The sequence below is a fragment of the Nilaparvata lugens genome, chromosome 11 (genome assembly GCF_014356525.2).
Source record: "Nilaparvata lugens isolate BPH chromosome 11, ASM1435652v1, whole genome shotgun sequence".
Classification (NCBI taxonomy): Eukaryota; Metazoa; Arthropoda; class Insecta; order Hemiptera; family Delphacidae; genus Nilaparvata; species Nilaparvata lugens.
In genome coordinates this window covers 34,251,568-34,268,742 of record NC_052514.1, presented here as the reverse complement: position 1 = coordinate 34,268,742, position 17,175 = coordinate 34,251,568, and the positions used below count along the sequence as shown (strand labels likewise).

Below are 17,175 nucleotides of genomic sequence, written 5' to 3'. Positions count from 1 at the left end.
CACACCGAGTTTCAAAGCTTTATCTAAAATACAATATTGGAATTAAAAATGTAATACTGATGTTCAAATGGCGAAAAGTGATCATGCATTCAGTACGAAAAAAATTAATTTCTCTGTTTTCTTTGACCAATCTTAACGAATAAGGTATCCGCCTCAAATCTTGATAAAATTTGCTAACTTTTTAGTCTCTTGTAAATTTTCTGTAAAGTGAACGGTTTTCCTGAAATTCAACATCAAAAATTTGAAATGGCCGCCATTTTGAACATTTTTATCGAAAATTTTGTATTTTATTTTTTAAAGTTGAGTCTATAGCATAAATAATCATGCCAATTTCAGATCAATACAACATTTTGTTCTTGAGATGAAAATTCCTTCGTTAAAAAAACAAAATGGCAGCTATAAGGATAACCGCTGAGTTTCGGACACTTGAAATACGACATTTGTAGTCCCCTATCATCCAGGAACAATACCCTAAAACGTTCGACACTACTTCTGGAACACTCTGTATAATGTAATTTTTATTCATTAAAAAATCAACTCTAGTGATATTTACGTTATAAATTCAGTGGAAATGATAGGACGTCGCATAGTTGCCAAGTATTTTGTTCCACCGCCTTCTATAGTAGATAGCTTTGATTAAATTCGTCCAGGTTTCTGAGGGGCAGAAAAAGTGTGTTGAGCCACTGCCTCCGTAAACAAAGCTATAGTGCATGACAGGTGGTTGATGGTAACGTTAGCACAGGTAGGGCTCCTACACCAATAAAAACACTAGCTGATATAGATCAGCTGAAATTAACAAATTTGAATTGGTGTGGGAGCCCTACCTGTGCTGACGTCACCAGAATGCACTATGGCTTTGTTTAGGGAGGTAGTGGTTGAACAAGTGTGTACACACATTGTTGTGTCATCGCAGAGAAAGGCTTCGAAAAAATTTTTGAGATTGGGTTTATGTATCTTCGATTTTTTGTTGTTAATTTTTTCTTCGCAGCTCTATTTTAAAGTTAAATTATTTTTAATCTATATTTTTATCTATTATTTCTGTTATTTTAATCTATAGGTCTTACAAATGAGTGTCTAAGGCTGCTCACACACCGATTAGTCAAGATAAGACTAGTCACGTTCAGTCACAGTACTTCACATAGTTGATTATTTAATAATCATGTCTAATTGCAATGTCTAATCAGTGTGTGATGCGTTATAAGCAGCAATGTGAAGTATTGTGACTAAACGTGACTAGTCTTGTCTTGACTAATCAATGTGTGACTAGCCTTAGATACTCATTTGTAAGACCTACAGATTTAATGGTTCATTAGATCTAATAAGTGTCCTATAAACCGGACCTACATCTGTTACAACATTAATGGTTGATTCTTGATAATAATGCTCAATATTATAACTCAAATTTATATTATATTCACCAAGAAAATATATTTTTTCAAAACTGTATTTATAAGAAGTATTCACAATCTTCTGTTAATAAGTAAACTGGCATTTGCTAACTTGAGATAATGAGCTATATGTCAACTTCAATACAAAATTTAGAATCAAGAATTATTATTTGTTATATTTAAATTATTTTAAGAAAATTATTATTTATAATATGATTATTATCAATTATATTTAATAGAATTCAGACATTAAAAACTAATTGAAGAAGATAGACGGGATTCAGCACGCAACTGGCTCAATTAAGAGTTATCTCCAGATAAAAACAACATGGCCGCCGTTTTAACAAAATTAACAGAAGTTAACCCGAGTTAACGCACTCAAACATGCACTATCTGCTATCTTAGCTGATAATTTTATTTTTCCAATTTACTTCTCCTATCTCGACTCAACACTGACTTATCATATAGCATAAATTAACAGGTAGCACGAGATAGCAAAGCTAGCTAAGGCCCGTATGCAGATACTCGGTTTAAACGGAGAAATGTCAGCTGTTCGTTTAAAACCCGTATGAAACACATTATGATGAATGCAACCATATCTACAAGTAAACGTGGTTTAGCAATAAACGTAGTGTTAGCATAAAGGTGCGTACAGATATACGCGCCGCGAACATGAGCAATTCACTTTTAATCAAATTGTTTGTACGTTATTAAGAAATATAATGAACTAACAAAATAAAAAATCTCATGAAAATTAGTTATTTACTGTATCCACGATCTTTTACTTAGAGCCTTAAGATGCTTACAGATATACGCGCCGATTGATTTATAGGTGGAATTCTGATAACTATTCAAAAAATATCATAGAATTTTATTCTATAGAATATCACCATGCATCTTAGCACTGTCCTCATTGAGGACAGGCGTTTTTCTCAACGTGAAATTTTCATCAAAAATTCATCAAAATTACTACAAATACTGTAAATATGGAGCCTGAGTATATGTTTTTGTTGAAATGAAGTGAATTGAACGAAAAAAAATAATTTGGTAAATGATGGGTTAATATTAAGGTGCGTACAGATATACGCGCCGCGAACATGAGCAATTCACTTTTAATCAGCTGACTATATTGTATTTTTACAGGAACGGTAAGATACAGATATAAAAAGCTTGGCATCAGCTGATTAAAAGTGAATTGCTCATGTTCGCGGCGCGTATATCTGTACGCACCTAAGGCTCTAAGTCAAAGATCGTGGATACAGTAAATAACTAATTTTTATGAGATTTATTATTTTGTTAATTCATTATATTTCTTCATAACGTACAAACAATTTGGCGTTAGAAAATGACATTAGCCATAGAGCTGCTTTTACTAATAACAGATAGGGATAGCAAACCAATGTTAATCCGATTTTTTATTATATTAAAAATAGTGAGGTATCATTTTGAAAACTAAATACAATGCAATACAATAATGTTGTATTATTGAAAATTTATAAATAATAATGTAATGTTCCTGAATTTATTAATAAACTCCTATGGATGTGTCATCCAACATCCAGAGAAATCATTATTCCCTCACTATAGTACATCATCACATCTGTACTACTGAACTAATTGACTTAAAATTTTGGATGGAGATTCCGAGGATGGTTGTAGGCCTATTTTCATATTCATTAATCAATGAATTATTATTTTAATAATAAAAACAATTTATGTAATTTGTCATACAAAGTTACTTTAGATAAAAGGCCAAACAAATACTTTTTCAATTGTAAATTATTTCAGTTGTTGATACGTTCAATATCAGCATGGAACTATGAAACTGAATTCAATCTATTTGTGCTTTTAACAGACCCTTGCGGAACACCTGCTCGTATTTTATATTTAATATTAATTAAATATCCATAGTCTATAATATTATGAAGAAAAGAATTGGCCTGTACATGTACGGGATAGGAAATACACGAATAACGCATCATCACGTCTGAACTACTGAACTGATTAACTTGAAATATTGTGTGTTGTAGTCTTAATTTACAGAGGATGGTTATAGGCCTTTTTTAAAATGCATGTCAAGTCCCGTTGGTTAAAATGTAGTTCATTTTGAGTTCAAGCCACCAACTGAATCAATTTAGTTTAAGCATTGACTGTGCAAACAGCCCTTAAGCCAGTTATACACACATTACATTTCGTTCGTACAATACTTTGATATTATTCCTTATAAATTCTATTGGATTAAACAGAAGATTTCAAACAGATGATGTTTGATAAGTTCCGTTTAATCTGATAGAATTCATAAGAACGGCAAAATATGATACGAACAAAAATCGATGTGTGTGTAGCTAGCCATAGAGTCTCTTTCTCAAAAATTGTTTCAACCAAGGTACCTAGAATATGTATGTATTCTAGGTACATTGGTTTCAACTACCGTATTAAACCTGCTTTATTAATGTATGAACGCATTTAATGCGTTTCAATTGAGTCATTTTATGGTTTAAACTAGAATATAAGTTCAACTTTTTGGAGAAAGCGACCCTGATTTTATTTTACACACAAATAATTTGAGATATTATTGATGTTTTAATTAATCTCGTTGGCCACTCACCTATATATAATCCTGGTGTTGGTCTTCTTGTCGAAGACGACGTTCTTGTCGGAGGGGTCAGCCTGGGTGAGGTCGAAGCTGTTCTTCGAGAGGACGGAGGCGACGTTCCGCAGCTGGTTGCTGGACAGCGTCTGCACCGTTGTGAATGTCTTTCCCTGCTGCACCAATTGGATCGGGTTCTTATTGGTGCCTACCTTCTCGCTAGCGTCCGACGTCGCCTGGAATCGGGCCACTATCTGCAAAACACATACAATTACTAATACAAATGTAATAATAAAAACTCTTCATTCACAAGGGCTACTTTTTAAAAAGATGAAACAATATAAAAAATTTTAAAACACCCTTTATTTTAAAAAAAACTTTAAAATAGTTCAACAACTAGTTTCGGTGATCACACCATCGTCAGGTTTAATAACCTTAAAACCTTAAGTTTTTTTTTTAATAAAGGGTGCTTTAAGATTTTTTATATTGTTATCTTTATGTAATAATAAATATCGGGGCATCGAGCTTCGCTCTTTATATTTATTTATTGATAAACAGAACACAATTCTCTAAAATGATCATGTTTGTATTTCACAGCTGGCTATACGTCATCTTATGAATTTCTGGGATGCGATATTTTGATTTTTCACATACTCACTCACTCACTCACTTTTTTACTATCCATAGCTGTTTCAGCCAAGATGAATTATCCTTTTAATGTCGTTCAGCGAGTTTTCCCAAGGATGAGACCTAGTGCAATCGAATCTTTATATCATAAACCTACTATGTTCCAAATTTCGTGAAAATCGTTAGAGCCGTTTTCGAGATCCGTTAAACATAAATAATCAGATATAAAAATAACCAGATATATAAATACAGAAATTGCTCGCTTAATATAATAGGATTATTGAAAAAAAAATTGTATCCTTTTTTAACTTTTTACATACAGGGCTGGTGAGAATTATGGAAACAATTAAATCTTTCTTTTACAAGGATGATTTGACAGTAAGTTTCATTGGGGATCCTACTTGAATTGAAAAACTACTTTTCTGTCGCATCAAAATTTTGGTTCGCTTCTTGAATTCAACATATTTTTTTTTCAAGAGAGGTGACAATATTTTACATGATTTCGATACAGAATTTCAAGAGAAAATGGATTACCGGTGCGAAAAACACACATCCTTACCTCAAACCGTCTCAAAGTTATTCACATATACTAATAAATCATACAAAAATATAATAAATGAGTACATTGAAAATCTATAATAAAATTTTAATTTCTTCAAGCGTTGGTATACACTCACTTATACCAACATCTACACACATTAAAAAATTTCAACCAAAAGGTTTTATCACTCAGATTTTTAATTTTATCATTATTTAAGGCGACTTGCAGACAAAAATGATCATGAAAAATATTCACTCACTGACTGGATGGAACATGCTTTTGACTAGCAATTATTAATTATTCTGTAATATTACAAACGGTAATGGTTCAAATGTGTTTAAAAGACGCTGGTTTATCAGGTTTTTATACTAAAATGACGACTTGCGGGCTAAAGTAATAATCGTGAAAAATATTAAATATTCACTCACTAACTGGATGGAGCATGCTATGAATCCCAATAAATTATCAAATCATTAATTTACTCATTATTTACGGCGACTTGCAGACAAAAATGATCATGAAAAATAAAAAATATTCACTCACTGACTGGATGAAACATGATTTTGACAAGCAATAGATTATTCATTATTTTGTAATATGACAAACTGTAATAATAATGGTTCAAAAGTGTTTAAAAGACGCTGGTTTATCAGGTTTTTATACTAAAATTACGACTTTCAGACTAAAGTAATAATCGTGAAAAATATAAAATATTCACTCACTAACTGGGTGGAGCATGCTATGAATCCCAAAATTATCAATTATTCTACAATATTACAACAAAAATTGTTCAAGTGTATTACAAAGAAACTGTTTTATCAATTTTTTTATACTCAATTCAATTCAATTTTTTTCCTTCTGAATACAATTCAAAGCAGTTACATAGAATCTTGAGCAATAAAGTTTATACAATTCAAGAAACGATATAATAGACTTACTGAAAACAAACAACAAAATATAGAACTATACTAAAAGCACGACTTTAGAAACAAAAATAATAAAGAAATAAAATTTACTGACTAACTGGATGAAGCATGCCTCAAGTTGAAATCGCAATAAATTATTAATTATTTGTAATAATACAAACGGAAATTGTTCAAATGTATTAAAAAGAACTTGTTTTATCAAATTTTATACTAAAATAACGATTTGCAGACTAATATAATTGTGAAAAATATCAAATATTTACTCACTGACTGGAGCATTCATGTTAGAGAATGGATCCTATGTAATTTGAAAGCATGCTCCAGTCAGTGAGTGAATATTTTATATTTTTCACAATTAATTTAGTCTGCTTGTTTTTTTAGTATATAATTTTAGTATAAAAGCTTGAAGAAACATAGCAGTTTGTGATGTACGGTATCAAGAAATTCAAGACAATGCCTAATACATACTACGGATTTGGTGAAACCTACCTTGTTGGCTGAGATCTTGTGAGTACTGACTAAGTTAGGCCAAATTGCTTGGGGTATTGCATTTATTGAACTTTGAACTGACAGTGTGCAAACATAACGAAGAAAAATTGACCAGGTGAACAAAGTGAGGGATGATTATGGGGGAAGATTGAATAGTGCTTCAAGCTTCTGTTATCTTATCGGGTGCAGTTAACGAGTTACCAACGGATATCCCTTATCACTTTTCTCTCTCTACTGGCTGAAAATAATCCAACTATAGATGGTTAAATAAGCTAAGTGAATATTAATTCCTGGGCTGACAAATAATTTTTGAATAGTAGCGCTCATCGAATTTCCATCTTGCTGTTTACCCTGTTGTCAATATTTGCAGTAGCAGAAGTCTTCGGGGTGAATTACAGCATTTAATTTGGACTTTGAAATGAAATGAAAAAAAAATCTTTATTTTCGTTTAATAATAATTATATTTGCTGTTTGCATAGTCATATTTTTGTCTGAATGAATAGGTACATAAACCTTAGTAGCCTACAACTCCTTCTCACTTCTCTACTTTTTTAAAGTGTCTATTCCGTTATTTAGTTTGGTTTTCTATGTATCTGAATTCATTATTTTTATAAAAATAACTCGATAATCTCAACTCGAAATTCTTTTTTTATTAGTGTCTGCACTGAAAATTAGACATGTGAAAAAAACAAATATAACCTGGGAAGGAACAGTTTTGAGTTTAGCCTGTTGGTCATCCCCCAATCAGTTTAATAAATTGTAACTGTATAAATTATTTCAGAAGCTTCGCCAGTGAAAATTCAATGCCACGTTTGCTCTCTTGGCGCGTCCCTTATCTTCCCATCTTTTCTATTAATATAGTTGAAAAATATAGTGATTTCCTATCATTAAGTTCAGTAAACTTAGTACTAGTTTGGGCATGGTTGACCATTTTCAACAGAATGCAGTTGGAGTTCAACTTATTATAATCGAGCAAACAGTCTACAAATTATTGATCATACTATATTCTAGCTGAATAAAATTGAGATTGAATTGATGCCTGCATTTTAATCCTAGATTAAAATAGATTAAGAGCCATGGATCCTGAAGATTTAAACAACATATAGCTAGACAGATTCAATGCTAAACTAAAAGGATAAAGAGATCTCAGAAGAATTCAATCTGTAATTGAATAATATCATCCACAAATTTGGCGTTCTGTTGAAAAAACAGCTAAATGGTATAAATGCGGTAATTAATTGCAATTTCATTTAAATTATCAAATATTAAAATATAACGCACCGATAGCTCATGTTTAGAAACCTAGTGGAAACTTTCAAAAATCCTAGTTTTATAAAAAATAAATAATTGACCGAGCAAAGTAAGGTCTAAGATTCAAGACGACGGTTTGGAATTTCTCTTTATGTTTAAATGTTTATATGTTGCGCATTTACGGCAAAACGCGGAAATAGATTTTCATTAAAATTGACAGGTATGTTCTTTTTTAAATTGCGCGTCGACGTATATACAAGGTTTTTGGAAATTTTGCATTTCAAGGATAATATAAAAGAAAAAAGGAGCCTCCTTCATATTATGCCAATATTAGAGTAAAAATCAGACTATAGAATTATTCATCATAAATCTGCTGTCGAGTGGATTATAAATTGCATGCCATGACACATGCAATGTAATATCTCAATATAACTTGGTAAAAAATCAGCAGCTGCGTAGACTATTAATTGCATGCCTCATTGAATGCAATTTTATGCTCTAATTAATGAACTATTGATTGCGTGCAATAACGCATGCAATTAATAACTAAAATAACATAGTATTGTCTCTCGAAGTTTCTCTGCTTTGAACTCGGGCTGTCCTGTTGCCAGTAGTATGTCTTGAAGGAGATTAGCTTTTAATGTTAGCATTTTTGATACACCAACCCGAACAGCCCATTAGCCGTTTTCACACCGATATCTTGCCGACACGACATACAGACAGGATTCACTCTGATGGACAGTATAAGAGGAGGCTGCGGTTTATAACTGCGCGAGGTCTACTGTTCACAGAACTATTAGTATATTTTAAATTCAAAATTGGTTGGAAGAGAAATTAAAATCTTCTTATTGTGGTAAGAAAATTATTAGGGCCTTAGAAGGGAAAGGATAAAAATATTAATTTCAAAAAGCATGAGATAAAAGCTAGTGAGAAAACAAATGCTTTCAAACGTGTAGGGGACACAAACTACCGCACCGCGTCAACACAGTCACCGTGTTTGTTGCCCGAGCCGTCACCGACTAGTTCAGTTTACTTTTTGACGGTGCGGCCTCGATAAGCATGGAGAGTGAAAAACTTATTGGAGAGATTGGCGGAATTTTCCAGTTTTGTACGATCAAAGTGATGAGAAATTTGGTTGAACGGAAAAATAAGTATTATAAGTATATAAGTATTTATAATAAATAAAAATAAACAAAAAAAAGTATATAAGAAGGTACCCGTGACTGTGTCTTAAATTTTTAATTTAAAGCTAATTACGTGTAGATGCAGAAGCCAGAAGATAAAAATATTTTATTTCCGATACATGACTGATGATGGTATTGTTATGCACCGAAATATATACCAGCACTATGATTCTCATCTTTGTGTCTACAGGTAATTAGTTTAAAATTGAAAAGTATAAATTTTAATAGGATGTGACAAGCTTTTAATAGTGTTATATTATTGACAATAGTTTAACACATTCAGAAATCAGACCACAGTAGCACAACAGAACTGAGACACTGCTTTCCGCTCGGCTGTCGCACGGATATGTGTGTTCTACCACCATCACCGTGTCGCGGACGTAGCTCGGCTGTACGTCGCCGCAGGCTCGGTGCGGTTATATGTGTCCCGGCCTTAATTGTTTCCGAACACAGCTACAAGTCTTCACATGAACATATAACTAACTACAGCTCTCCGGATACAACTCCCGGAAACGTCTTTGCTACGTCAAATATATTGGAGTCACTTGCAGAGAGTCGCTAACTTTGCTTTATATATGTCTGTCATAAGCCAGTATGGAACGGGTTTATGGTATGGAATAATATATTTATTAATTTTACTAACTTGAGAAACATGAAAAGTGATGATTTATTTTCTACTAAGCCTGCATCAGTTATCAGAAGTTATTGCAAAGGGTGCTGTTGGTTATCGGTAGTTGATAAATAACAAACTTGAAAGCAAGCTCATAGCTTCAGACTTTGTTTCAAAATTCTATATTGACTTCTACTACCTGATAATTAATAATACTATTTTCTCTCTACAGCATTCTATAGTGAGGTCGACGTTATAATGAAAGTGGAGAAATGAAAGTTGCCGATTCTCTTCATTGTCACTGTCTTCTATGATACTAGTATATCTAATGTAATATTAAAGGTCGTCGTCACATACCCAGCTATCTGTAGCTAGGAATACGACTTCGAAAGACCTAGCCGTTCTATCTCACAATGTTAAGGCTGTGCAAAGGCTAAAATAAACTTTGTACTCGTGATATTTTTCAAAGTTTTTCGATTTGTATATCATCAAGCTATCAAAATGAAAAAGTTTTCTCAGGAAAACATTTTTTTCCGATCATTAATTTTTGAGTTATGAGCGCCTAAAGTTTAAATTTTGGGACAGAACATTTCAAATTCGGTAAGAGATAAATCCATGCGATTTAGGGGATAGATTCTTCATAGTATTGTTGATCTAGTAAAACAAAAATTTTCTGAAAATATCAATCTTTAACTTAGTTATTAAATTTACTAAAAATAACCAAAAATAACTTTTAGTTGAGTTATTTTTGGTAAATTGAATAACTAAGTTAAAGATTGATATTTTCAGAAAATTTTTGTTTTACTAGATCAACTATGAAGAATCTATCCCCTAAATCGCATGGCTTTATCTCTTACCGAATTTGAAATGTTCTGTCCAAAAATCTAAACTTTAGGCGCTCATATCTCATAAATTAATGATCGGAAAAAAATGATTTCCTGAGAAAACTTTTTCATTATGATAGCTTGATGATATACAAATCGAGAAACTTTGAAAAATATCACGAGTAGAAAGTTTATTTTTAGCCTTTGCACAGCCTTAAATCCACGCTACGCAATCTATCCCGTCCAGACCAGCGTAGCTTTGACATTGGGAGATAGTATGGCTACGTTTTCCGAAGACTTATTGTTAGCTACACCTACCTACACCTAGCTAGGGTGTGTGGCGACCTTTATTCTTCATTCTTGTTCAAAATAATAAATCATATTTTTATTTCCCAAGAAATTCTTTTTAGTGATTGAATCATATATTTATGTTCATAATTGAGATGAATATTTCAAGTAATTATACATTCGGGCAACGTTGCAGAGATAAAAAGAGGATAGCGCTATCTGCTTTGTTGAATTATATTCAATTCAATTTTTCTTCCGTCTGTGACCAGTGTATATACTGGATAGACATTGTCGATTTATAAAACACAAAAGTTCAAATATTTACAGTTATCTCAAGATTGCCGATCAAAGAGACGGACAAAATTTATGAATATAGACAATGATGGCAACACCAATGTTAATCAAATACTGTCATTGTAACGTAGACCTTACAATAGCATTTTAAATCATTATATATGATAAAATGTAATTGAAATTTCCCCGCATTGGAAATTGCAATGTGATGACATTATTGGCTTGAAGGATACTGTATTACAGGGCTTAATTTGTGACGGCACCTTTCAAAGGGGGAGGGAGATTGATTGATTTAATTCCTTTAATGAAGCAGAGTTAGGACTCCAGGTATTCACTGTCACAGAAAAGAGAGAGAGATAGATTGATTGGTTATGCATTTAATAGGGCGGGGTTAGGACTCCAGGTTCTCTCTGCTACACAACCCTTTACTCGAAAAAAATGAACTTAGATTTTAGATTACAAATTAATAGAAGGAAATAAAATCCGAAATCAAAAATACAAACACGATTGTAGAGAGATTGATTATATGCCTTCAGGTCGGAGTTAGGACTCCAAGTCATCTCTACCACACAACCAGAAGAAAGAGGGAGTGGGAGAAAGGGGAAAAATACTGCTTGATTAAATAAATTATTATCAACAGAACTTCGTTGTAACGATACTTCGAGTGGCAATGAATATCAAATTTTGCTAAGGTCGTACTTCTGCCTAGTTTTTGTCTAATGAGCACTCAGTGTCAGACTGTAGTGTTCTCTTTTCTTAATCGCTATTTTTAAATCTACTCCTACTCCTATACCGTAGAGAATATTTTCAATGAATATATGAATGTAAAATCACACAACTAAAAGCTTTAAAATCACTCTAAAATCGAGTTTTGGGGAGTTTATTATTGTTCATTGTTTTTGAAGGGACGGATTCAAGGATCCAAAGGTTCAAAGAACCCCATACATCAACCAAAGCTTATTGTGTTCCCAAGCAGTAGCCTATGTTAGTTAGGCAAACCAATACCTGTATCCTTTACAAGAGCCAGAGTTTTCACTATACTAACATCCCATTCATCACGTGGTTGCTTGTCGCAATCCAGTGTGATATGCTTGGCAGTCTCTTCAGACTGATTAGTACTCGTCACCTACGTGAGTTCCACTCCTGGCCTTCTTTGAAGGTCCTTCCGCTAAGGAAGGGCAGCTAAGTTGCCTCTAGGGCGCCCGGCTACCCTTGACTCAGCCTCATGACCCGCATTATTGCCTTGAGTTTCACCCATCTCTGGTCCCTTGGGGTTTATCCCTCCGAAACTTCGCAGGGTCAAAAGCCTCACCTCTCCCAAGAAGTTCTGCCTAAATGACCGCCCTTCTTTGAGCAGTGGTGAGGTTTGGTCTCTCCACCCAAAACTCGTGACCTACGTGAGTTCCACTCCTGGTTTTTTCGTAGGTCCTTCCGCTGAAGAAGGGGTCACCAAATTACCTCTAGGGCACCTGGCCACCCTCGACTCAGCCTCTTGACCCGCATTCGTGCCTGGAGTTTCACCCATCTATGGTCTCTTGAGTTATTCTTTTTGCCCCTCCGAAACTGCCCTGATGGGGCAGATCCCGTGGGTTTGAAGGCAAGGCAACTTCTGGAGTTGCCTTGGGGTCCCTTTTAGTCGCCTCCTACGACAAGCAGGGATACTTTGGGTGAAATCTGGTTTTCAACACATTCTTCAGTAGGATGTACGACTCAAAGCTCCCCCAACCCACAGGGGGCTTGATGTAATATTATGTACCGTAAATATTTTCAATGAAAATATGATAGTAAAATCACACAACTAAAAACTTCAAAATCACTCTAAAATCGATTTTTGGGGAGATAGAACAATTTAACCCCCGTTTGGCTGGAGGGCAAGCCCCTATATCCTCCGTCTCCGTACCAGAACCATTTATCTTCCACTGCTGTTTTATAAAATACTATTACACACTGCATGTAGCCTCTATGAAAGATTTTTAGCCTAGATAATTAAAATTAAATAATAACTGAAAAAACTAAACTACCCACCTTCGATACTTCCTTAGGAAGGCCTTTGGGAAGTAGGAACGGCTTTACAGGAACAATCCTGTTTCCATTCTCAGGAATATTCAAAGTTTGCACCTTCACTTGATCACCGTTCAACACAAATGAGTTTGCACTTGAAGTTCTATTTGAAGCTGGTTGACTGGACGTTACTGAAGTAATTAATGGAATAGGCTCTACAGTTGGCGTAGTGGGAGAGTTCACAAACAGCGCCGACGATGTTTTTGTGTCTGAGTTGAGGTTAGTTTTCGGACTCAACCTTACAAACCGTTGATACTTATTCGGTAACATCTGAGAATCAATCATTCCTGGTAACGGTTCATTCTCATAGACCACCAAGTTGTCATTGATTGCGTTTTGAGTTCCTGAGAGAATGTTGTTTGAGTTTGTTATGTAAGCTACACTGTCACTCTGATTGTTAGTGTCTGCTATTGATAACGACATTGGGGGCATTGTTAATGTAGATGGGTCTAGAGATTGAGTGGTCAAACTTGACAAATCAAAAGAAGAATCACCGGCAGTTGTTTCAATTGGCAACATGTGTGTTGAATCTTTTGAAGAAGACACATTATTAGTGGATAATTCGTCGGTATCAGGTTTACTACTAACTTGTAAAGTGTAAGTGATAGTTCCGTTGTGAACATGGGGAACTAACGTAATTTGTGGATTAACTGTTTCATTCAATTGTTCAATGATGTTGGCATCTAGTTTCAGTTTGGAAATATCATCAGAAGAAACTATATCATGCTCTGTGAGATTAAAATTATCATCTTTTACGTTGCTTGTATCGTTGTTACTGTCATTAAACAGACAGATATTCTCGGAAGGATCTTTGGAGAAGATAAACTGCTCTTTGTCAATACTTATCTCTTTATCGCCAGTTGAGAAAGATGTGTTTGAAGGTAGGTCAACGTCACACACGTTAAATTCAATTCCCAGCTCAAGAGCTTGTTTAACAGTGAGATGTATTGTTGACTGTTCATCTCCATTGCTCTGTTTAAAAGCCACCAATTCATCAACACAATTATCTTCTTCTGTACTCTGTACATTCTGGATAAAATGATCGGAATCTACCTGAGATGGAACACTAGGTGAGTTCTCAACGTCTTGTAGTGCATGTTGTAAAATATCTCCACTTATGTTGCTAATTGAATTGATGTTGTTCTGCTGAAGAATAAATGGTTGTCCGTTCAGAATGAACACTCGAGAACTTAACGAATCCATTTTAACTACATAAATTATATTGCAATTTAAATAAACAAATATATATTCACAAACCACGCGACAAAATACATTTCACAGCTGACAAATTTTGTGTTTCTGTTATGATCGCCATCTTTGATCTTTCCTATGTCCTGTCTACTGCCTACATGATAGCATAATTTTGTATCAAACCCTTGACTATCAGCACCAGCGATAAAAATTTAATATTAATAGAATATATTCATTAATAATGATTGAATTAATAATTCTCCAGAGTTTGAGATATTATACTTTCTGAAGATCCATTAATATTCAAAGACTTGACAGCTGTAAAAGCGAAACTAGCGCTGCCTGTGCAGATTGCTCCTAAACTAATTCCTCTTTTATCGATGTGATATCGATCATATTAATATCGATTATGTATGAGATAACAGAATCGATTAAGCGATATCGATTTTACTACTATCGATTGTGATACAGATAACCGGGTTGATTATTGATTGGTTTTTAGTAAAATTTAGGTCCAATTTTTAATAGTTGATTCGACGTCGGACCGTGAAAGGCTTATGGTTGATGGTGGGGCGAATGTTGCAAGACGTGTTGGACAAGTCGAGTTACGCTAATCCGACTTATCCAACCTTGCCTTATCTGCCGTCGTCAGAGCACTACCTCCGTAAACAAAGCCGTAGTGCATTTTTGTGACGTCAGCACAGGTAGGGCTCCTACACCAATAAAAATTCTTGATCTCAGCTGATCTATATCAGCTATAGTGAGGTCCACGTTATAATGACGGTATTTGTTCAACTTTGGTTTTGCTATCCTTGTCTATCATTCGACAAAGCCGGTGGTACTATCCTTTTCTAGGTCCACAAGAATGCCAATTATGTTTTTGACTGTGTAAAAATATAATTTATCAATGCAGAGAATCGGCATTGCTATTATCCTATATTTATTCACTGCCATTATAACATGGACCACACTATAGTGTTTTGATTAGTGTAGGAACCCTACCTGTGTTGAAGTCACACGAATGCACTATGGCTTTGTTTACGGATGCAACTTGTCAGAGTCGAGTTGCCTGAGTGAGGTTGTTATGCCGCAGCCGCACCTACATGTTGTCCCAATGAAAGCCAATGTCGACCAGCACCAGCACCAGTGTGTGGATGGATGGTTTAACCAGCGCTGGTCTTTATTGGAATTTGAGCGTTTATTTCGCTTGCATAGTTCACCCCATAAAATAATAAAATGCTAGAAGTCCTTAGGTCCCAACTACAGGCGTACACGCGTCCTTTGCTGTATTCGCACATGAGAGTGACAGTAAAAATATAATTACACTATAAATCAAATATATATATATATATAAATTAAAACAGGAGACACGATATAAATAGATTGAAAACTTACATTAGAAATGGGGGAAATTTTCGGAGACTGTGTCTCCTTTCTCAACCGAGAAGACTGCAGTTTTTACTGGTCGACATGGCTTTCATTACATTGCAGAAAAAACTGCAGTCTTCTCGGTTGAGAAAGGAGACACAGTCTCCGAAAATTTCCCCATTTCTAATGAAAGTTTTTAAGTGTTTTCAATCTATTTATATCGTGTCTCCTGTTTTAATTATATTACAAACTTTAAAGTGTCTTCTGTTATATATATATATATATATATATATATAATTTTATATCATAAATCTACCTACTTCTTCCACTTCCCTATCACACAGTTATATTCCAGTTACACCTTACCTGCCTATTCTATTACATGGGAAACCATAGTTGGCAAGGTATTTTCCCCCTCTTTTATTCCAGCACACATCATTTTACTGTCTTTTAATGTGTTAAAATCATTGTTATTGATTTGTTGTATATTGCTTTTACTCAATGTATTTTTGTGTGTTGTGAATAAATTGAAAATTGAATTGAAATGCCCAAAAGTTCTGATGGCATTATTCATAATCAGATACTCACTCGGCCGGACAAAGTGGGAATATTCCGATAAGAACTCGTGGAAATTATACTTTCTATGTCACCGTTGTGTGCGAATCCAGGTTTAGTAATTTAGCAAACATCAACATCTCTCATAGCATAATATGAGTATGGTATCTATTCTATTCATGATATTTCCATTTTATCAAAACTAATCCAAATTCAATAACTATTTCCTGCACATGAAAATATCAGATTATTTTCAGGAAGCAGCTACCTACTAATAATTTATTTTTGAAATTAACTCAATTTCATATAGGCCTACCGGTACAGTACCAGGAAGATCAGTAGACAACAATAAATAATAGAATCATTGTACTCTCAGCATTTATTCACGCATTACATAGGTAAAATAATTTTAATATCTGTAAAATAGTAAGGATACAATAATTCATTGTAACTTAGTTTATATATATTTTTTAAAGTGGTACGATAGTTTATTTTTCCCAGTATTTTCCATTTCATTTTCTCAACAATAGCATGAATAGGCTGGAGAATAGTTGATAACAGTGATAAAGACATTCAGAATACTTTAGTTATTGCTATGTTGATAATTTTACTTAATCACGAGTTATATCTAGTTTGGATATAATGATTAAAAAATAATTATATGGATTCAGTCTATGCGAGTCTATACTGTAGTCTGTACTTCATGTAATGTGTTCACTCTGCACAGAAATAAAGAAAAATGCAAATAAACTTTGAAATTTTACTAAAAACGTTTGTAAAATACTGTGCTTCAATTTACAATTAGAGAAAGATATCTTGCCAGTAAGATCTTACCAGAAAGCTAGTACACAGGCAACACAATTTTATTTTAAAATCATTTATATTCGAACTCAGTGCCGGCGCACAAGTTGTTCTTTACCGGTAGTGCCATTTTGTAATTTAGAATATTTATTTTATCAATTAGTATATTATTTTATGGCAAGTAATT

The 17,175-nt window shown here is 33.9% G+C and overlaps 2 protein-coding genes across 4 annotated transcripts in view; both read right to left on the bottom strand.

Annotated features, from left to right (window-relative positions):
• The window catches only part of LOC111055157, a 32,430-nt gene extending 18,043 nt beyond the window's left edge, over window positions 1-14,387 (bottom strand). For both annotated transcript variants that reach the window (XM_039438282.1, XM_039438283.1), the window contains exons 1-2: window positions 13,038-14,387; window positions 3,997-4,232 (exon numbers count right to left, since the gene is read on the bottom strand). In XM_039438282.1, coding sequence (XP_039294216.1) covers window positions 3,997-4,232; window positions 13,038-14,276 — 1,475 coding nt within the window. In that variant the 5' untranslated portion in view covers window positions 14,277-14,387. The remainder of the gene's footprint in view (window positions 1-3,996; window positions 4,233-13,037) is intronic.
• LOC120353660 overlaps window positions 1-17,175 on the bottom strand; it is a 172,966-nt gene that overhangs the window by 41,792 nt on the left and 113,999 nt on the right. The window lies entirely within an intron of this gene.